The sequence below is a fragment of the Hibiscus syriacus genome, unplaced genomic scaffold (genome assembly GCF_006381635.1).
Source record: "Hibiscus syriacus cultivar Baekdansim isolate YM2019G1 unplaced genomic scaffold, ASM638163v2 tig00111402_pilon, whole genome shotgun sequence".
Taxonomy (NCBI): Eukaryota; Viridiplantae; Streptophyta; class Magnoliopsida; order Malvales; family Malvaceae; genus Hibiscus; species Hibiscus syriacus.
Window position 1 is genome coordinate 2,200,509 of NW_024063082.1, and position 22,655 is coordinate 2,223,163.

The 22,655-nt window shown below is 36.8% G+C and overlaps 1 protein-coding gene across 1 annotated transcript; it reads right to left on the bottom strand.

Annotated features, from left to right (window-relative positions):
• Positions 1–20: 20 nt before the first annotated feature.
• LOC120162368 lies at positions 21–20,707 on the bottom strand. The gene is made up of 10 exons (XM_039172526.1): positions 20,543–20,707; positions 20,166–20,408; positions 19,711–20,046; positions 14,554–14,799; positions 14,046–14,252; positions 13,740–13,946; positions 13,400–13,482; positions 761–1,031; positions 393–662; positions 21–188 (listed from the first exon to the last, which is right to left on the bottom strand). Exons 1-10 carry the CDS (start codon positions 20,705–20,707, stop codon positions 21–23), a joined length of 2,196 nt encoding a protein of 731 aa, XP_039028457.1.
• Between the last annotated feature and the right edge of the window lie 1,948 nt (positions 20,708–22,655).

Consider the following 22,655-nt stretch of genomic DNA (forward strand, 5'->3'; position numbering starts at 1 on the left):
TCTCGTGTAGCCTCAAATATTCATTGTTTCACTGTCCATGTTGTTATATTCTCCCAACCTCTATCGTACTCAGTAAGTTGTCTGTCTTGTAATCCATGAACAGCATTTATCCAATAACTTGCTATATTATTAGTAATGGCATTTCTCGGCAACCTTTCAGTTCTATATGCGTTGTCTTCTGAGTAAGCCTGTCATCATACACAGCGCAATTCTCAACCATCTCATAAATGTAAAAAGGATATAAGAAATTATGGGCATAAGAAAAACACGTTTTCTTGGAACAGTTGTTAAGGTCACCTTCCCAGCAACTTCGATCCATTTCTTCTGTCAACCAAACTTTGTTTAACTTTGGAGTGCTCATGGAAATAGGTCAAACTTGGGCATTGAATCACATTTATTTCTTCCAAATATGGGAGCCTCAAGGCATAATTCCCTGAGCAGAAATATAGGAGACTAGGTAGTTCATTTAGCTCCAGAACCACGAGCTTGCGGAAAATGATTTCTCCCAATGTTTCAACTGCTTCTTCATCATTTGCAACAATTTCAGTCACCTTAAGGCATTCTCTTACACTCATTTTGGTGAGTTGCACAAGTGTTTTGGCAGTAGAGGACGAGATTATATGCTCCACGCCATGGCAGTTCAATACAGCCAAAGTGACCAACTTGTTACAATGCCAAACGAGTAGAGATTCAAGATAGGAAAGAATTGGGTCCGGTTCTGAGTTTGGCTTCCATATATGACGCAGATTCGAAAGAGAACCAACTTCAAGGTTCGAACTCTTGAAAGGGTCCCGAGAGGTTTCTTTGGATTACCAATTAGTCTTTCAGATGGGAAGAGCTCTCTGAATCTACAACAGCCAACATAAATCTTGTCTAAATTGGTGAAGCTTTGGATGAACATGATGGAAAATAGTTGGTTCATGGTAACAATGCACTTACAGAACTTTATTGTCGCTAAAAAGGTTAGGTGGCAAGTCTTCCTACTTAACATTGACATGTCTCGGCTATCTAATGTAAGTTCATCCAACAACCTGCAGAAAGTGTGAAAAGAAACAAGTCAATGAACACAATCAGGGTAAGATTAAATAACAATCATGTAAGGACTCTATCAGTACTGCATAGGTTCTTTTGAGTAAGAAGTGTAGATATGTGAAATGTATTGATCGCATGTATAAGTGTGTGTTGTGGCACATAATTCTGTACAAGTATACATGTTGAATAATCGGGTAAAGAAAACGAAAGAACACAAGAATTTTAACGAGGTTCAGCAATGTGCTTACGTCCTCGGTGCCCTAAGCGGCGCTAGAATTTTTAATCAATTCAATGTCTCATAGGTTTATGTTACATCTCCTTTTATAATAAATAAACCCTGGTACATATTTACAAAAATAACATTGTACCGTACTGCGGGGCGCAGCCCCCGCCCCCCCAACCCACATAATCGTAACCCCCACTACGAGACTTTCCTCTTTACCGGTATATTTATGAGTCATACCTAACAAATCTCCACCTTGGCGAATATTCCGCCCCCTTAGGAAACATTCAATGTGGGTTGGGTTACCTTACTTCTTTAACAACTCGAAACATTCAACAAGTCCAAGCAACGCATGAACTTGTGTGTCGTAACTGGCTTGGCGAACATATCAGTGTCATTCTCATCAGTATGTACCTTCTGAAACAAAATCCAGATGCAACCAACTCTCTGATCTTGTGAAACCTTACATTAATATGCTTAGTTCTAGCACGATATATCTGATTCTTAACTAAGTGAATAGTACTTTGATTGTCACAAAGCAACTGAACTCCACCTTGTTAAACACCTAACTCCTTCACTAAACCAGTAAGCCATAAAACTTCTTTTGCAACTTCAGCCAGTCTCGTTTCATATGTCCCGCCTCCTTGCACTTGTAACAGTTAATTGTCTTCTTATCCCTAGATTTGGATATGAAATTCCGCTTCCTAGACCATGCCTTCTCTGGCTTCCGTCCACGGTCTCGATTACCCTTGACATATAAGCTATCAGCTTGAGAGTTTTCCCCTGCATTCTGCTTCCGCTGGTTGTGTGTCAACAAGGCTGTAATAATCTCCTCAACTTTGATAGTCTTTTTCTCATATGTAAGAGTTATCACCATGTGTTCGTAAGAGGGAGGCAACGAACACAACAGAATCATCACTTTGTCTTCATCCTCAATTTTCACATCAAGTCGAGCTAAATCAGAAACGACTTGATTGAAGACATTCACATGTTGCGCCAAATCATTATCATCCTGCATCATCAGCCCATACAGTCGCTGCTTTAGATACAGTTTAGTCGTTAAGGATTTGGACATAAACTGACTTTCCAACTTCTTCCAACTTTCATCTGGAGACGACAGATGCATGACGTGATACATGACCTCATTCGCCAAACATAATCGTATAGTTCTTGCCGCTCGCTGCGACAATTCTTCCTAATCTTCCTCCTCTATCGACGCTGGCTTTATAGGTCGCAAAGTTTTCAGGATCCCTTACTGCGCCTGTAACATCCCAAATTATGGGTTAGTGACCAAATTGTAAAGTTTCAGAATTTGATGACTAAAGTAGAAAAATGAAATAGTTTAATGATTATTGGATACATATGATGAAGGTTATTTAGTAATTATTAAAGGAAATAAAGGGCAAAAAGGTCAATTGACCAAGAAATGAATTAAAATGGGATTGGTAAGGATAAATACACGTGGAAAGGGAGAGAATTCTCCAGAGTGCTCTTCTCCTTTCTTCTTCTTCTTTACGTGGAAGCCAAAAGCAAAGGTAAGTTTGATTTAGCTTTTGATTTCTTGAAAGTTTAAGTTGGATTTGGTCTTGAGGGTTATATAAGCTTAGGAAAGCTTATATAAGTTTAAAACACCAAAGAGAGAGAATTAGAAAGGAATTTCTATTAAGGGTTTATAAATGAACTTTTGTTATAGAAAGGTTTTTGAAGTTCTAAAGTTGGATTTGACTTGTCAAGGGTCTAATTAAGAAGTTAGAAGCAATGAATGGAATTTGGAACATGTAGAAATTGAGTATGATTCTTGAATTTCCATATGAAGATGGAATTTAGAGGTTAAAGATGATATAAATGAATATTAATGAGTTTAAGTATGTATATGAAAGTTAGGAATATGAAAGGGGTTGAAATATGAAGGATTTAATCCAAAAATAAGGAATTTTCGGGTTCAAAAAGAGGTTCTGGGTAGAGTGCATCAATGCATATTCATAGTGCACCGATGCATCAATGTTAAAACCCAGGAATTGTTTGAAGGTGTATCGATGCATTGGTGCATCGATGCACTCTTTTAAAATAAATACATCGAATGCAATTCGTGCATCGATGCATAAGTAGTGCATCGATGCATCCCATTAATAAGGAAACATTGAATGCAATTAGTGCATCGATGCATAAGGCATGCATCGATGCATCCCAGTAATAAACAAACATCGAATGAATTTTATGCACCGATGCATCAGTAGTGCATCAATGCATACCTTTATTTAAAGATGAAATTGCCTTTTCTCTTAGTCTAAAGAGTGAACCATTAGAGTATATTAGTTATAATACTAATATAGATCTATGTATGATGATGTAGATATAGAACGTGATCCCGTTCCGGATCAATTAAGGATTATAATCGAATCAAAGCAAAGCTAAGGTGAGTGCACCTTCTAGTATATGAGGTTCAAGGGAAAATAAGACTTGTGATAAGTCTATTTCCAATAGTGAAAAACATGAATTCATAGAAGTATGTATTTGTTATTGATATGAATATGGTAAGTAAAAGGGATTAATGGTGATGATAAGAATAATAATAAGGATAATGAAAGTAGGTATGTAATAAGATAGGAAAGAAGATAATTATATGTATGCGTGTATATGCATATATATATATATATATATATGAAAGGTGCATAGTAGGAATTATTACATGTATATGTGGGTATGATGCTTGTATGTGATATGTTAGTAGAATTGTTCAAGCATGATTACGAGTTAGAGTTTTATTATATGTTTTATGCCTCACTAAGTCAACGACTTAGCGTGTGATTGTTTCACACGTAGGTTACAGAAGTGAGAAGAGTAAAGAGCTAAGAGGAGCAAGACATGTCAGCATTTTCCTTACAAAGTTTCAGATCAGAAAATAGATGATTTAATGTGTATGGTTAATCTGAATATAGTTGGCATGTACTAATTGATTGAGCTGAATATGCTCTGATCGATTTTGGTCAATTTATGTAAATACACAGTTTTTATTTAATGAAAGTTTTAAATTTTTCTTTGAATTTTTGTCAAGAGTCAAAGTTTTGAAAGTCAATGTGACACCTCAAACTCGTATTTGGGTGGATACGGTTGAGGGTGTACATTTAATGGTATCAGAGCTACAGTTTAGCGATTCTAGGCTTAAATAGAAGTCAGAAGTGTTTAAAAAGTATACATGGCAAACTCAAAGTGAAACAAAAATCTGATCTGATAGTGTAAGGAGTATGATGTCTTGCTAATAAAAATAGATTATTATGTGATAATAGAAGTATGATAATAAGAGTTTTGAAAAAAGGTAATAAACCTGAAGGTAATAGCATTCACCTGCCCTGGCCAGGCAGGGAGAAGCATATATATATATATATATATGAAAGGTGCATAGTAGGAATTATTACATGTATATGTGGGTATGATGCTTGTATGTGATATGTTAGTAGAAATTGTTCAAGCATGATTACGAGTTAGAGTTTTATTATATGTTTTATGCCTCACTAAGTCAACGACTTAGCGTGTGATTGTTTCACACGTAGGTTACAGAAGTGAGAAGAGTAAAGAGCTAAGAGGAGCAAGACATGTCAGCATTTTCCTTACAAAGTTTCAGATCAGAAAATAGATGATTTAAATGTGTATGGTTAATCTGAATATAGTTGGCATGTACTAATTGATTGAGCTGAATATGCTCTGATCGATTTTGGTCAATTTATGTAAATACACAGTTTTTATTTTAATGAAAGTTTTAAATTTTTCTTTGAATTTTTGTCAAGAGTCAAAGTTTGAAAAGTCAATGTGACACCTCAAACTCGTATTTGGGTTGGATACGGGTTGAGGGTGTTACATTTAATGGTATCAGAGCTACAGTTTAGCCGATTCTAGGCTTAAATAGAAGTCAGAAGTGTTTTAAAAAGTATACATGCAAACTCAAAGTGAAACAAAAATCTGATCTGATAGTGTAAGGAGTATGATGTCTTGCTAATAAAAATAGATTATTATGTGATAATAGAAGTATGATAATAAGAGTTTTGAAAAAAGGTAATAAACCTGAAGGTAATAGCATTCACCTGCCCTGGCCAGGCAGGGAGAAGAGCGAACACCTCAGGAAATGCCTGTATAAAATTTAGAAAATTATTCTTCATGTTGAAGAATGTTATGATGTGTTTTCAATTTATATTTCTTTAACTCATAGAATGAATGTATCAAATTAGTTGATAAAGTTGCGAGCACCCAAGTTCAAGAGTGGATTTGAGGAAGGTTCTATTGTTATAGACTTTTGGTTGAATGATATAATAAAAGGTTTTCATTCTTCAAGTGGAGATGTTGAATTGAGTAGTTTGTTACTACTTTGGTAAGTTAGAGTATGGTGGACAATTGTCACCATAAGAACGTTAAAAGATTAAATGATGTGATTAGAATTGTATAAGTTCAAGAATAAGTGCATTGATGACTAGTTTACAGACGAAACTGGAATACACGAGCTTGAAACAAGGGAATTACACTTTGTATGAGTATGATTATAAGTTTATTAAGCTAAGCAGAATTGCTGCTGAGTTAATTCCAACTGAAAATGATACATGTGATTTGTTATTAGGACTTGCGCCTTAAATTAAAAGAGTGTTACTGGTTTTGAATTTGTTATCGTTTCAAGAAATGGTTAATTATGTTAAAGCTTTAAAGAGAAAAAGCTCAGAACAAAAAGTTTGGAGAAATAAAATCTCAGATGATTAAGAGAATTAGTGCTTCATAGAATTTTAGCACCATTAAAGAAAGGTAGAGATTCTGGTTCAACTTTAAACCAGACATGAATTAGTTGTATTCTCCATCAGAGAATCAATGATGAGAGTTCGACATACTCTGACAGTAGGTTTGATCTTGAAAGATTAAACAAAGAGTTAATTGAGGAAGTCAGGGTTAAAGACAACCCTGGTGAATTGGGTTAAAAGCTCTTTAAGAAGTTATGTAAATCGAAGCAGAAAAAGTATTTTAAATGGATTAGATGAGTATTGAAATCTGGTGATATTTTTTTTAACAAGTGGAGAAAATATAAGTATAAGAATGGTAAATAATAAGGTTTTGTGCAAGTAAAGTTGACTATCAAGTAATGAAAATGTGATAAGGAGTGATAGTTAAGGATAATATATGTGATATAAAAGAGCATGGGGAGTATGAAGAACATGATATGGTTTAGTTATGTATAAGACAATGCGGATTATAAAAGGATAAATGGATAAATATCAAGGAATGGATAAGTGTTTGCTAGAAATTAAATAATGTGAAGGATAAGAAGTATTTAAATGTATCAAGTGAGGTAGATAATGTTTTTGTATTAAGATGGAAAGAGTTAGTGGGAAGTGACATGGTGTATGAGATTGAATGTTTATTTGATTAGTGAGTAAACTATTGTTGAAATAATTCTGACTGTAAAGAAGGTATATGAATGGTTCATGAAGGTTTATGTTTTAGATTGGAAGAATCGATGTGACTAACAGAGTTATAATAGTAGTGTATTAAAGTTAAAGGATTAGAAGATGATTCAGGGTAAGCTAATTATGTATGGTGTGGATTGAGATATGGTTATGTATTTTAATCATTGAAATGAAAGGTAATAAAGGAGACAAGGCACAATACTGTATATAAATGAGAGTATGGGTTCAATAAGTGAAGTTGATTAGTAAAGTTATAAAGATATGATTGGTGTATAAGAAGATTTTGAGTTATGAAGAAAATGAAAGGATGAAGTTTAAAGAATTAGATGTGATAAAGATTATGTTGAGATAGGTTAAGTTTAACCAGAAGTAAGAAAGGTATGTCAGGTAATATGAGAAATTGTTGAGTTGTGCAAAGTGTATGTTTAATCAGTTATGATGAAGATTTAAGGTTATGTTTCTTGGTCAAGTGGATGTAGTCAGAGAAATGAATAAAGATTTATATGTATTAAGGAAGTTTTGGAGTCAGTCAAGTAAGGATGAAATAAAAGTTTGGTGATTCTTGAAAGACAATTGAAGATTGACAAAGAATTTGATTGATTTATGAGTTTGAGTAATAAGAATTAATGTTATTGTCTATCTGATAAGTGACATGATAGGAGATATAAAGTAAAAAGGTAGTCGAATAATTGAAAAGATAAAAACCAAGTTATTAAAGATGATACAAAAGATTAAGTTCAGAAAGCAGCATGAGAACGTTAAAAGATATGTTCTTCTCAGGATGTGCAGTGAAAATTGGAGGACGAATTTTTTTTAAAAGGATGAGAGATTTGTAACATCCCAAATTATGGGTTAGTGACCAAATTGTAAAGTTTCAGAATTTGATGACTAAAATAGAAGAATGAAATAGTTCAATGATTATTGGATACATATGATGAAGGTTATTTAGTAATTATTAAAGGAAATAAAGGGTAAAAAGGTCAATTGACCAAGAAATGAATTAAAATGGGATTGGTAAGGATAAATACACGTGGAAAGGGAGAGAATTCTCCAGAGTGCTCTTCTTTTTTCTTTTTCTTCTTTACGTGGAAGCCAAGAGCAAAGGTAAGTTTGATTTAGCTTTTGATTTCTTGAAAGTTTTAAGTTGGATTTGAGTCTTTGAGGGTTATATAAGCTTAAGGAAAGCTTATATAAGTTTAAAACACAAAAGAGAGAGAATTAGAAAGGAATTTCTATTAAGGGTTTATAAATGAACTTTTGTTATAGAAAGGTTTTTGAAGTTCTAAAGTTGGATTTGACTTGTCAAGGGTCTAATTAAGAAGTTAGAAGCAATTGAATGGAATTTGGAACATGTTAGAAATTGAGTATGATTCTTGAATTTCCATATGAAAGATGGAATTTAGAGGTTAAAGATGAGATAAATGAATATTAATGAGTTTAAATATGTATATGAAAGTTAGGAATATGAAAGGGGTTGAAATATGAAGGATTTAATCCAAAAATAAGGAATTTTCGGGTTCAAAAAGAGTTTCTGGGCAGAGTGCATCGATGCATATTCATAGTGCACCGATGTATCAATGTTAAACCCAGAAATTGTTTGAAGGTGTATCGATGCATTGTTAGTGCATCGATGCACTCTTTTAAAATAAATACATCGAATGCAATTCGTGCATCGATGCATAAGTAGTGCATCGATGCATCCCATTAATAAGGAAACATCGAATGCAATTAGTGCATCGATGCATAAGGCATGCATCGATGCATCCCAGTAATAAACAAACATCGAATGCATTTTATGCACCAATGCATCAGTAGTGCATCGATGCATACCTTCATTAAAAGATGAAATTGTCTTTTCTCTTAGTCTAAAGAGTGAACCATTAGAGTATATTAGTTATAATACTAATATAGATTTATGTATGATGATGTAGATATAGAACGTGATCCCGTTCCGGATCAATTGAAGGATTATAATCGAATCAAAGCAAAGCTAAGGTGAGTGCACCTTCTCTAGTATATGAGGTTCAAGGGAAAATAAGACTTGTGATAAGTCTATTTCCAATAGTGAAAAACATGAACTCATAGAAGTATGTATTTGTTATTGATATGAATATGGTAAGTAAAAGGGATTAATGGTGATGATAAGAATAATAATAAGGATAATGAAATGATAGGTATATGTGAATATAGGTATTGATGTGTTTTGTATGTATTATAAGATGATATGTTTATGTGATAACATGATAAGATGACAATGATTTACATGTCATATGAACACATGAGAAATGTTATGAGCCATATGAAAGAGAAAGTATATGTGATACATGAGGGTGAATCCTATGTTTATATGAATATGAACTCATATGAGAATTGGCATGAACTACGTGATTACATGCATATGTGAATGAAACCATGAGCTTATATGAATATATGATATGGTTACATGAATATGTAAAAGGATATAAAAGATAATGCCCATGTTATGTGTCATGAGAGCTAGGGGTATAGTTGGCATGCCAAGAGTCGAGGGTTTACCTATGTCTTTCGAGACATATGGACAGTTTACCTAGGTTCTTCGGGACCTATGGACAGTTACCGAGGATCTTTATGACCTCTGGACAGTTACCGAGGATCTTTATGACCTCTGGATAGTTACCGGGGTCTTTGTGACCTCTGGATAGGTCTTTCGTGACATTTATATGAGCTGTGGTGATAGCATAGTGGTGCACAACCTCAATAGACTCACATATCTACAGTTCTCACAGGTGCACATAGGCTAATAAGAGATAACATGGAATGTACTGTGTATGATACATTTGTGTTAGTGATTATTGTATATGCTATAAGATATATGATATGAGCTTAATTGATCATATAAACAAGAGAATAGAAATATGAAAGGTGATAATATGATAATGATAGGAAAGAAGATAATTATATGTATGCGTGTATATGTATATGTATATATATATATATCTATATATATATATATATATATATATATATATATATATATATATATATGAAAGGTGCATAGTAGGAATTATTACATATATATGTGAGTATGATGCTTGTATGTGATATGTTAGTAGAAATTGTTCAAGCATGATTACGAGTTAGAGTTTTATTATATGTTTTATGCTTCACTAAGTCAACGACTTAGCGTGTGATTGTTTTACACGTAGGTTACAGAAGTGAGAAGAGTAAAGAGCTAAGAGGAGCAAGACAGGTCAGCATTTTCCTTACAAAGTTTCATATCAGAAAATAGATGATTTAAATGTGTATGGTTAATCTGAATATAGTTGGCATGTACTAATTGATTGAGCTGAATATGCTCTGATCGATTTTGGTCAATTTATGTAAATACACAGTTTTTATTTTAATGAAAATTTTAAATTTTTCCTTGAATTTTTGTCAAGAGTCAAAGTTTGAAAAGTCAATGTGACACCTCAAACTCGTATTCGAGTCGTATACGGGTTGAGGGTGTTACAGCGCCAACAGATCTTTCACCCTTGTTTGCCATAATCCGAAGTTACCATGACCATCGAATTTCACAACTTCGAATTTGGTTCCTGACATCTGATATCAGTTGTTGAATAATTGGATAAAGAAAACGAAATAACACAAGAATTTTAACGAGGTTCAGCAATGAGCTTACGTCCTTGGTGCCCTAGGCGGCGCTAGAATTTTTATTCAATTCAATGTCTCATAGGTTTATGTTACATCTCCTTTTATAATAAATAAACCCTGATATATATTTACAAAAATAACTCTATACCGTACCACAGGGCACAACTCCGCACCCCAACCCACATAATCGTAACCCCCATTACGAGATTTTTCTCTTTACTAGTATATTTATGAGACATACCTAACAATACACAATTGAAACAAGTAATATAGTAGTAGTGAGTTATCGTCTTCACAAGGATCAATGAGAATTTTTATGATTGCTATAGTTAGAACTAGGTGTCACTAACTAGTCCTAAAATTATTGTCTAATGGTATTCACAAAGGAAAAACAAGTAGTAACAAACATATGAAAAAAGGTATGGTCGATGCAAGAAAAATTGTAAAGTGAAGTGAGTAGAAAAGTTTTGTCGTGGCGAGAAAAATATGCAAAGTTAAACAAATAAAAGTTGTCAACACAAAGAAAAATGTTTAGTTCAATATATTCTGAAAAACCTCACACAATCAGACCTCTAACGGAGCACTTGGGTTGGATTCGTTACGGTAATAAATTATTCTATGTCTATGATGATTTAGTATGCTATGTCTATGCAGCCCAACAAGATTTACTAGAGTGTTCCTAGAACTTTTGCTACGACAAGACTACCCAGCGTGAACTGCAACCATTGGTTTGTCAAATTGTTGCTGCGATAATACCTCTCAGCGTAAACTATAACTCTAGCCTATCTACTCAAGCATTTACCCTTCTTAGTCGAATAAAACTCTCTCCTTATCTCAAAGGCTGATTAGAACCTCACCATCCCGGATTAGTTCCCTTGTTCACGTAGTTCTAACCTACCTCTTTCGAATATTATGTATCAACTCCTAGAAAAATAATAATCTTTCAAAAGCTCTTACAAATACTAGGAATGTTTTGCCGTGGCACCAGGAAATCTTTCAAAAGCTCTTAGAGTGCCAAGACAAAATATTAAAATAGTAAACAAAACAACATTCAGCAAAAATATACTTAATCATTCATTAACAATTGAATAAAATATCATTCAAGCATTTCCAACACTAAATAAAACAGTTTATGTTGTGACAAACATCATCCCAAAAATAATCTTTACATACAAACCCTTAAATGATATGGAAATGAAGAACAAGAGGAAAAAAACTCTCAGAACAGAGCTCTACCGTAACATCATACCACCACCATGATTGTTCCAGAAACCATCCCCTCTCGAGGACATGGCCGCTGCTCCAGCGAAGCCTGGCTATGGAGAACACCAATGATAGTCGAGTGGGGGACGGTGAAAAAGGATGTTCTGCAGTCGTCTTTCTCCAAGCATCACTTTTAGGGTATTTTCTCTCATTTAGGGTGGTATAATGAGATATTCATAGTTGGAATTTCTAGGGTTTAGTGTCCTTGGAAATTCTCTAAATACCATTGGTTTCATGCCCATTGTGTGAATAATATGAAAGCTGGTAGTGGTCCCAAATTCCTTAACTGGGATACGGTTTCACGTGAGGTGTATTGGACAGCTGGCCAAGTGACGTTAGCAGTTCCGTCTTGTGTTGTGTTAGACTTGTGAGATAAAAACTCGCCTTGGCAAGAAAATTTGTTCTTCACTGTAGTCGTCTTCTGTTCCATTAGCCCTAGCAAATTAATTTGTCTCGGCAAATAAATTCTTCCTCAGTTATTTCTTGCATCATCACAACCAACAAACAACCCTTCTCCACAGCATCATCAGTTTAGTCAAATAAACTGTCTCGTCAAAATTTATCCACCACATGCAAATATGTACTAAATGCAACTAGATGCAGCTAAAATGCTTTGTCAATGATTTTTAGACAATCAATAAATTAAGTAAAAAGAATTAAAATATACTCTTTTTACGGAGTTATCGCGTACGTATATGTTACATTTTCTATCAAAAAGAGCGGCTGAGAAACACTCTTCATCCGCTTATTTCTGAGAAGTTCTGAACTAAATATATTCATATCACCACAATGGTAGGTCAATATTCTCTTCAACGCAGGCCATTTGGTTGAATGAATTCTGGGATAGAGACTTTTGAGTTTTATGAGCTTCCAAAGTCACAGAAAGGCAAGTTTAGGGAAAACAAATTCAGTTTCTTGCTTGAGGAATTTCATCCATTGCAACAATATGTTCCAACCCACAAGTGTCTATATCAACACTTTTAAGTTGCTGAAGGCCAGAAAGAGGTTTTTCAGACTCGCATCCGAACGCATATACAAATGTCAGATTCTTGAAAGTGATCATTTCTTGGGGATCCTTACTCAGCACATGTTTCAAATTTGGTAAGTCATATATGTAGAGTTTCTTCAACGGATTGCTACCTCAGCTTCATTTTATTCGACATTGAGCCTTTGCAAATTGACAACTTCTTCCAGTGAAGCACAACCCTTTATGGTCAGGGACTGCAACCTTTGAAATCTTTCAACCATATTAAATGGAAACACTGTCTGTAGCTGTGAACAGTACTCAACTTCCATTGTTTTATGTTCACAGAAGGAATTCTCAGGTAATTAATCATTCCAAAACATTTTCAAGTTTCTCAAGTTGGAGATTACCATCTTCTCCAAGCTAGGACATGCTACCTGCATGATTGATTACAATGACGAATCATTTGACATACAATTCATCACTTGATGTGCATTTGCAAAAATAGCAACAGAAAGCGGAAAACAAATAAATAGCTCACATTTTTGTTGAAGAGGTTGAATTTCGTTCTTCTCTAAGTTGGAGATAAATGTCCCTAGTTTAGAACAATGGTCTATCTGCAATTGTTTCAAAGACGAAACTCGACTGCTTTTGCTGAGCAAAATCTGGTCAGCTTTGGAAGGCCTTTTAAGGAGTTAAGTTTCGGGAGCAATATATTCTCCATTCTTTCCTCCGTTGTCACTTCTTCAATGATTCCCTCGAGTAGCTTGTAGTCACTTATTTCCATACGGATCAGTTGCTCTAAACTTTCCACCATAGAGGATGATAATAGAAATTTCAGATTACCACAACCCTCCGCTGTGATGCTGGTTAAATTTTGAACTCAAGTAGGCACTGAAAATGGCTGCTCCTGCCATATCCGTGATGCGCTAATAGAGGACAAATTCAATTTTTGTAACTTAGGAAATGTAACCTGAAATAAGAAACTAAAACCCCTTCTTTAGTTTACATTAGTAGAATATATATCCTTTCAAATCTATATATATATATATATGTGCGCATGTGCACGTGTGCCTCTCTATTTCTATATCTATGATATGATAGCATGTGCATGACACATAGCAATGATCTTGGATTCTGTTCTTAACTACTATCTGAAATAAATAGAAAATGATAGAAGTAATACCCTTTCATTGGAAAGGGCTACGGTGGTACTGCTTGCATTGAAACTGGTCAGCCTCAGTAATTGTTGCAGTTTCAAAGATCGCAATTGCTCAAATTCAACTATGGTTGTTGCTTCATTTTCATCAACATCACTTCCTCTTCCCTCAGTAATGATTTCTACCATGTTTTGCAATCCACCACTTGAACTTCTTGAAGTTGTTGCAGACCTCTGGCAATGGAGAATGAAAACAAATTCTTCAATCGATAGCGACTTCCCGTTTGTTCTTAACTACTATCTGAAATAAATAGAAAATGATAGAAGTAATACCCTTTCATTGGAAAGGGCTACGGTGGTACTGCTTGCATTGAAACTGGTCAGCCTCAGTAATTGTTGCAGTTTCAAAGATCGCAATTGCTCAAATTCAACTATGGTTGTTGCTTCATTTTCATCAACATCACTTCCTCTTCCCTCAGTAATGATTTCTACCATGTTTTGCAATCCACCACTTGAACTTCTTGAAGTTGTTGCAGACCTCTGGCAATGGAGAATGAAAACAAATTCTTCAATCGATAGCGACTTCCCACGTTTATCTCTCTTAACTTTGCGAAGGGTTGCCTTTTGAGCTGTGCATTACATATCTTCTCCAAGTTAATCGACTTCTGAAGATATGACTCCAGGACAGGAAAGGAAACAAGAGTAACCTCCTCAACCAAGTTAATGTGTGCTTCGTGTCCAAACCATTTTGGATATAGAGATACTTCAGTTGTGGAAAGCCTGTACTACTCTCACCGAGATCACATAAGAAATCTCCAATGCCCTTAGTTCGTCAAGATACAGATGTTCTTGAGGCTTCATGCTTATCCGACCAATCCCACATGTTTCCTATCAGTATCTTATATCTTTGCAGCTTCTCAGAGAAAACTCGCTTCGGCATGTTACGATAATCAAGGACATGCAAGTTTAAACTGGTTAAATCAGACAACTGCTTCAACTCACGGAGGCTAGCATGGCGTCCTGCTCCTTGTCCATCCTCCCATTGAGCAAAACTGTTACCGATAAGTTGTTCTTCCGGTTGAGACAACTTTGATATTGTTGAAAGTATTAAAATGGTTTTCAAGTTTGGTAACCAACTTTGAAAAAATGGTTTTCAAAGTTTGGTAAATGTTTCTTTGAAAAATAGTTTTTCAAAGTTTGGTAGATGTTTGTTGAAAAATGATAATGGGATAATCACAATTAATCCCTAGGTTTTAGCGTATTTACAAGATTAAGTCCTTAAGTTTCAACTATAAATACCCTAGCTCACTTAGCTTCAAAACCATTCCAAAAATCATTTCTTTCTCCCAATACTAGAGAGTTTTCTTGTGAGTAGTGAGTGTTTTGTAAACACCTGTAAATTTTCTCTCTTAGTAAAAGATCTGCAGCAGTCCGGAGACGTAAGCACAATTGGCTGAACTCCGTTATCAATTTCGGGTATTATTTTTCCGCTTTTATTTTGCATTCTCACTAATCTGGTTATAGGGAAATTACTTGTACTTGGTTTATTTCCCAACAACTGGTATCAGAGCTTTTGGGTTGTGAATTTTGTCAATTTTTTGCGAGGTTACTATTTAGGTTACTATTCACGTGAATAGTGAATTTCGTGAATAGTGAAATTCGGTCGACGATACGAGTTTGTCGACGGAGGTGTTCTAATACACGGCGGTTTGTAAAAATTGTCAGAAACGATCCAAAAGAAGCCAGGTTCGAGTGGGAGCGATGGTTGCAGACGAAGGGAATGTGAAAATTGAAAAGTTCGATGGTGCGGACTTTGGATTTTGGAAGATGCAAATTGAAGATTTTCTATACCAGAAAAATCTATATCAACCCCCTCTCAGGAAAACAACCAGAGGGCATGAAGAATGAAGACTGAGCTCTTCTCGATAGACAAGCCCTCGGAGTTATCCGACTGACGTTATCCCGCAATATTGCTTTCAACATAGCAAAGGAAAAGACCACGGCGGGTCTTATGACGGCTCTCTCCAATATGTATGAGAAGCCATCGGCCTCAAATAAAGTTCATTTGATGAGGCGATTATTCAATTTGCAGATGACGGAAGGGGCATCGGTGGCACAACACCTAAATGAACTCAACACAATCACAACCCAGTTGAGTTCAGTGGAAATTGAATTTGATGATGAAGTTCGAGCTTTAATTCTCTTATCATCTTTACCAGACAGTTGGAATGCTACTGTTACAGCAGTCAGCAGTTCGTCGGGAAACAGCAAATTAAAATTCGACGATGTTCGGGATCTGGTACTGAGCGAAGAAATTCGACAGAGAGAATCGGGTGCAGCATCAACCTCCTCAGCCTTGCACACGGAGTCCAGAGGGAGAACTTCAGAAAGAAATTCAAATCGTGGCAGATCGAAATTCAGAAGAAGAAAATAAAGAACAGGAAATAAAGATTTTACATGTTATAATTGCGGCAAGAAGGGCCACTTCAAAAGAGATTACCGAGCACCGAAGAAAAATACCGACGCACAGGAATCTGCCAACATGACGGAGGAGACAGGTGATGCCATGATTTTAAGCGTCAACAGTCCGATTGAATCATGGATTTTGGATTCAGGGGCATCTTTCCACTCCACGCCATGCCAAGAAATCATGGAGAAATATGTCAGTGGTGATTTTGGGAAGGTTCATCTTGCTGATGATGAAACCTTGAAGATCGTCGAAAAATGAGACATCCGACTAAAGCTGCCAAACCAGACCACCTGGAAGCTGACATGAGTGAGACATATTCCTGGTCTCAAAAGAAATTTGATTTTTGTAGGACAGCTTGATGGAGAAGGATACAGTACAACCTTTTCAGGTTGTGAATGGAAGATTACCAAAGGAGCACTCGTCATTGCTCGTGGTAAGAAGACTGGTACTCTCTATGTAACCTCAAATTTAGAGAATATCATTGTAGTAGCTGATGCTGATGGAAAATCAAACATATGGCACCAAAGGCTTGGCCATATGAGCGAGAAAGGAATGAAGATACTTCTGTCAAAAGGGAAGCTGCCGGATCTAAAGAATGTAGATGTCGGACTATGCGAGGATTGCATCTTTGGCAAACAAAAGAAAGTCAGCTTTGCAAATATTGGTAAGACACCTAAGGCTGAAAAGTTAGAGTTAGTTCATACTGATGTATGGGGACCATCTCCAGTTCCATCTCTTGCAGGCTCATTATATTATGTCACCTTCATCGATTATTCTACAAGGAAGGTGTGGGTTTATTTTCTGAAAAAAAAATCAGAAGTCTTTGATACCTTCAGAAAATGGAAGGCCATGGTGGAAAACGAGACTGGTATGCAAGTCAAGTGGTTGAGGTCTGACAATGGAGGAGAGTACAGAAATAGGAGATTCAGAGATTTTTGCGCAAACAATGGGATCAAGATGGAGACAACAGTTCCCATGACACCGCAGCAGAATGGCGTAGCAGAACGCATGAACAGAACTCTGAATGAACGTGCCAGAAGCATGAAGATACATGCCGAATTGCCCAAATTTGTATGGGCTGAAGCTATCAACACTGCAGCTTACTTGATCAACCGTGGGCCCTCAGTTCCTTTGGATGGCAGAATACCAGAGGAAGTTTGGAGCAAGAAAGAAATAAACCTTTCACACTTAAGAGTGTTTGGTTGTATTTCTTATGTACACATAGACTCTGCTGAAAGAAGTAAACTTGATGCTAAGTCCAATAAATGTTCCTTTGTTGGTTACGGCGGTGATGAGTTCGGTTACCGGTTTTGGGACTATGAAAATCGGAAGATCATTAGAAGCAGAGATGTCATTTTCAATGAGAATGTGATGTACAAAGACAAGTCAACTGTAGAATCAAGCAGCTCCAATACCAAATCTAAAACAAAGGAATTTGCTGAGTTTGAGGAGATTTCTGGAAATGATGTTCAGATTAGTCCTGAAGTAGTTCAAGAAGAACCATGCACACCGGAACTAAGACGCTCCTCCAGAATTCCTAAACCAACCCAACGGTATTCTCCTTCTTTGCACTACTTGTTGCTGACTGACAATGGTGAACCAGAGTGCTATGATGAAGCAATGCAAGTGGAGGATTCAATCAAGTGGGAGTCTTCCATGAAAGATGAGATGGACTCGCTTTTGTCAAATCAGACGTGGGAATTAGCTGAATTACCACCAGGCAAGAAAGCGTTTCACAACAAGTGGATTTACAGGATCAAAGAAGAGCACGATGGGAGCAAACGCTACAAAGCGAGATTGGTTGTCAAAGGTTTTCAGCAAAAAGAAGGTATTGACTACATGAAATTTTCTCTCCAGTCGTGAAACTGTCTACAATCAGACTGGTGTTGAAAATTGTAGCTGCAGAGAATTTACATCTTGAGCAGTTATATGTAAAGACAGTTTTCCTTCATGGTGATTTGGAGGAAAAATCTATATGAGGCAGCCAGAAGGCTTCATAGAGGCAGACAAGAAAAACCTGGTATGCAGGTTGAAGAAGAGCTTGTATGGTTTAAAACAAGCTCAGACATGCAAGAATTATAAACTGAAGCAAAAATTGTCAAAGAGTTTGCTATGACGATCATGGGCAGCTGACAAAGCAGCAAAGTCAGGTTTGGATCTGAGGATCATAGATTATCAGGACTTTGATATTATCACAGGCTGAGTACATCAACAAAGTACTCTCCAGGTTCAACATGCAGATGCTAAACCAGTAACACCTTTAGGTGTTCATTCATACTCCAAGAACAGTCACCAAAGACGGAGGAAGAACGTGCACACATGGTGAAGGTGCCATACGCCTCAGCGATTAGAAGTCTGATGTATGTCATGGTTTGTACCAGACCAGATATTGCTCAAGCAGTGGGAGCTGTTAGCAGGTACATGAATAATCCGGGCAAGGTACACTGGGAAGCAGTCAAATGGATCCTAAGATATCTGTGGGGTACCACAAACAAAGCACTTTATTTCAAAGGTGGAGATACGATACTGATAGGCTATGCAGATGCTGACTTAGCCGGAAATGTTGATATCAGAAGGAGCACTACAGGGTATGTCTATACTCTAGGAGGAACCGCAGTGAGTTGGGTTTCTCAACTACAGAAGATAGTTGCTCTCTCTACAACTGAAGCAGAATATGTCGTTGTTACGGAAGCTAGCAAGGAGATGGTTTGGCTCCAAAGTTTCTTGGAAGAGTTAGGCAAGAAACAAGAAAACAATGTCTTGTATTACGACAGTCAAAGTGCTATACATCTAGCAAAGAATCCGTCTTTTCATTCCAGGGCAAAGCAAATACAATTACGATATCATTTTATCCGGTCTCTTCTGGAAGATGAGATTTTAAAACTTGAAAAGATCAGTGGAGCTCAAAATCCGACAGATATGTTGACAAAGACGGTGACTACAGACAAACTGAAGTTGTGTTCAACTTCAGTTGGCATGCTAGAGTAACAAGACTAGAAAAGCTGTTGCATTGATCGAGGTGTGAAGACAGATTAAAATCAGTCTTCAAGTGGGAGATTGTTGAAAGTATTAAAATGGTTTTCAAGTTTGGTAACCAACTTTTGAAAAAATGGTTTTCAAAGTTTGGTAAATGTTTCTTTGAAAAATAGTTTTTCAAAGTTTGGTAGATGTTTGTTGAAAAATGATAATGGGATAATCACAATTAATTCCTAGGTTTTAGGGTATTTACAAGATTAAGTCCTTAAGTTTCAACTATAAATACCCTAGCTCATTTAGCTTCAAAACCATCCCAAAAATCATTTCTTTCTCCCAATACTAGAGAGTTTTCTTGTGAGTAGTGAGTATTTTGTAAACACCTGTAAATTTTCTCTCTTAGTAAAAGATCTGCAGCAGTCCGGAGACGTAAGCACAATTGGCTGAACTCCGTTATCAATTTCGGGTATTATTTTTCCGCTTTTATTTTGCATTCTCACTAATCTGGTTATAAGGAAATTGCTTGTACTTGGTTTATTCCCCAACAGATATTACATTTGGGGGAATCACGCTCAGTTGGGAGCAATAATCCAAGTTTAACACTTTCAACTGTTTCAATTGCCTGATTTCTTCAGGCAACTCTTCTATGAAGGAATCGTAGAAGCTAAGGATTTCTAGTTTCTTCATCTTTTCAACCATTTCTATTTGTCGCAACAAGCACGACTCCAAACATAATGTCTGAAGGTCTTGCAACAAGCCAAGTGAAGAAGGCAGCACCGACAAATGCTGCATTCCTTTCACATCCAAGACTTTCAATTCTTTCATCTTTGAGAAAAACTGATCAGAGATTCTCAAAGCAGGATTCTTGTTGTAAAGTTGAAAAGCTTTAAGCTGTGGACATTCGAGCCGATCAGGAAGTCTAATGAAATCATTGTAAAACAGCGAGATCGCAGTGTAGTTTCTTAGCATTCCGCATTCGGCAACTCTCTTGGTCCGATCTTGTTTCTCACCAACAAAATTCCCCCTCTCTTGGATTCTATTGATGCAGCAACATTGCGAATGACGTCATTCAACCCAAACTCCTCAGGCGTACGACCATCAAATGATAAACATGAGGATTTGAGGTGTTGTATCAGTCTGTGTAGTTTCTGTCGTGCGTCTTCTGTTGATTTGATTCCTCGCAGCAAACCGAAGGCCCTACCATATTTCAGCAAGTCGAAAATGGTAGCATTGTATGGCATAAAACTACAAATCTGGAAAGTAGATTTAAGTTCATCATTTGCCAAATGATTAAAACTCAACTCTACTGCCGAGGAAGGACTTGTTAGATGTTTTGAAGCAGTTTCCCATTCGAAGGCATCTTCTTCAAGTCATTTGCGGTTGTTACGATGGCGAGTGGCAATCCCTGGAATGTCCTACAGGACCTACACGCATCAATAGTTGTGGATTGGACGCTGTCGGCATTAACACGATCGCCTACAATTTTCTTGAACAGATTCCAAGCTTTTCCTTCTTTTAAAACATGAACTGAGAAGGCTTTATCAGCATTCATTTCGAGTAAGACACCAGGATCTCTTTATGATACCAGTATCTTGCACCTACTATGCTGATGACCTCCAAACGTGATTCCAACTTCTTCCAGCTTTAAACTCGTCCAAATATTATCCAAAATCACCAAAACGTTTTTCTCCTTCCCCAGTGTAGTGTTTAGCCTGTATGCTCTTGCAGTTGCTGTGTCCTCTTGAAAATTGAGAGTTTGAGACCAATACACTCTGCAATCTCTCTTTGAATGTTCGTAACATCTGGTGTCTGGGTTACATCTGCAAGAGCCACCCAATCAAACACCTTGACTGCCTTAGCCATTTTAGCCACTCGATTGATGAGTGTTGTCTTCCCAACGCCAGCTTCACCATGCACGCCGATTAGCTTCAAAGTATCATCTTTGAATACCCCTAAAATCAGATTCAAAATAGACTCTCTTGAATCGAAGGCTACGTAACTCTCTGATGGTGTGACCCATCTCACCTGTGGATAATAAGGGTGAGAAACATTGTCTTCGAATGCACTATGAAGATCTAGAAGCTTATCAAGGACACGTGCATCCTCATCTGCTTTCTTGCTGAGGAAGTAACAACAACAACAACAACAACAAAACCCAATTCCCATATGCAATGGGGTAAGGGGGAGGTAGAGTAGTAGGCTGCCCCCAACGCCAGGTTGAGAGTAGCTTTCGTGGAAGACCTCCGGCAGTCAGAAAAATAAAAATATAGATAAAATGCAATGCATGTATAACTAAATACATAAATACATAATTGAACAGTATTCATATGCAATCATTAATAACGTATGTGCGTCTATAATGGGAAGTAATCCCTGCAAATAAATCCCTGCGAAAAGATCTATGCATATAGATAGAAAAGTAAGACCCGACTAAATTTAAAAGTGAAGAGAATGATACACAGAAGTCAACGGTAGCAAGCCCAGTTCTAAGCCTTCATAAATACCAATAACAGAAACGTATAAAAAGTAGAAGTCATGAAAATTACTACAAAGGTAATATAAGAAGACAGAGATGTTACACCCTAAAGATGTGACCCACACTACTCGACTACCCTAGTCTTAAGTCTCCATACTTTCCTATCAGAGGTCATGTCCTCGGAAAGGGCTAAATCCATCATATCAGATCTCAAGCAGTCTTCTCACTTCTGCCTTGGTCGTCCTCTCCTTCTAACACCGTCGACTGTAATCGACTCTACCCTCCTGACCGCATCCGACGGTAGTCGCCTAAGGACATGCCCAAACCACCGTAGTCTTCACTCCCTCAATTTTTCAGAAACAGGCACCACCCCCAAGGACATCCTAATTGCAGAGTTTGTTGTCATATCCCACAAAGTCCTACCGCATGTCCATCGAAGCATTCTCATTTCTGTGGCCTCTATCCTCCTTACGTGATCATTCTTAGTTGCCCAACATTCTGATCCATACAACATCGCTGGTCTTATTGCCATTTTATAAAAATTTCCCTTAAGTTTTAGAGGCACCTTCTTGTCAGACAAAACTCCAGTTGCGGCCCTCCACTTTAGCCATCCCGCCTTTATACGGTGTGTAACGTCATCATCTACACCCCCATCTTTATGTATCATAGACCCTAGGTACTTGAAACAATCCTTTGAGGGAAGAACGTGTCCTTCTAAGCATACTTCTACATCTTCATCATTTTGGACACCACTGAAGTTTGAGCATAAATACTCTGTCTTTTCAATATTGATCCTTAGACCTTTTTCTTCCAAAGCAGTCTTCCAGGTAGCCAGTCTACTATTCAACTCAGATTTTGTTTCAGCAACTAGGACAATGTCGTCAGCGAAAAGCATACACCATGGAACACCATCTGGTGTCGCACAAAAGATGTCGTCCATAATCAAGGCGAAGATGTATGGGCTAAGAGCCGACCCCTGGTGGAGTCCGATTTCCACCGGGAAAGCCTCGGTGTCGCCAACTGT

Excerpts from the sequence above, each read along its gene's own strand:
- LOC120162368 (XM_039172526.1), bottom strand. The coding sequence starts at position 20,707 with ATGAATGCTGATAAAGCCTTCTCAGTTCATGTTTTAAAAGAAGGAAAA. Across the intron at positions 20,409-20,542 it reads AGGGATTGCCACTCGCCATC|ATTTGTAGTTTTATGCCATA; the intron begins GTAACAACCGCA and ends TCTACTTTCCAG. Across the intron at positions 13,947-14,045 it reads TAGCCCTTTCCAATGAAAGG|AGGTCTGCAACAACTTCAAG; the intron begins GTATTACTTCTA and ends CTCCATTGCCAG.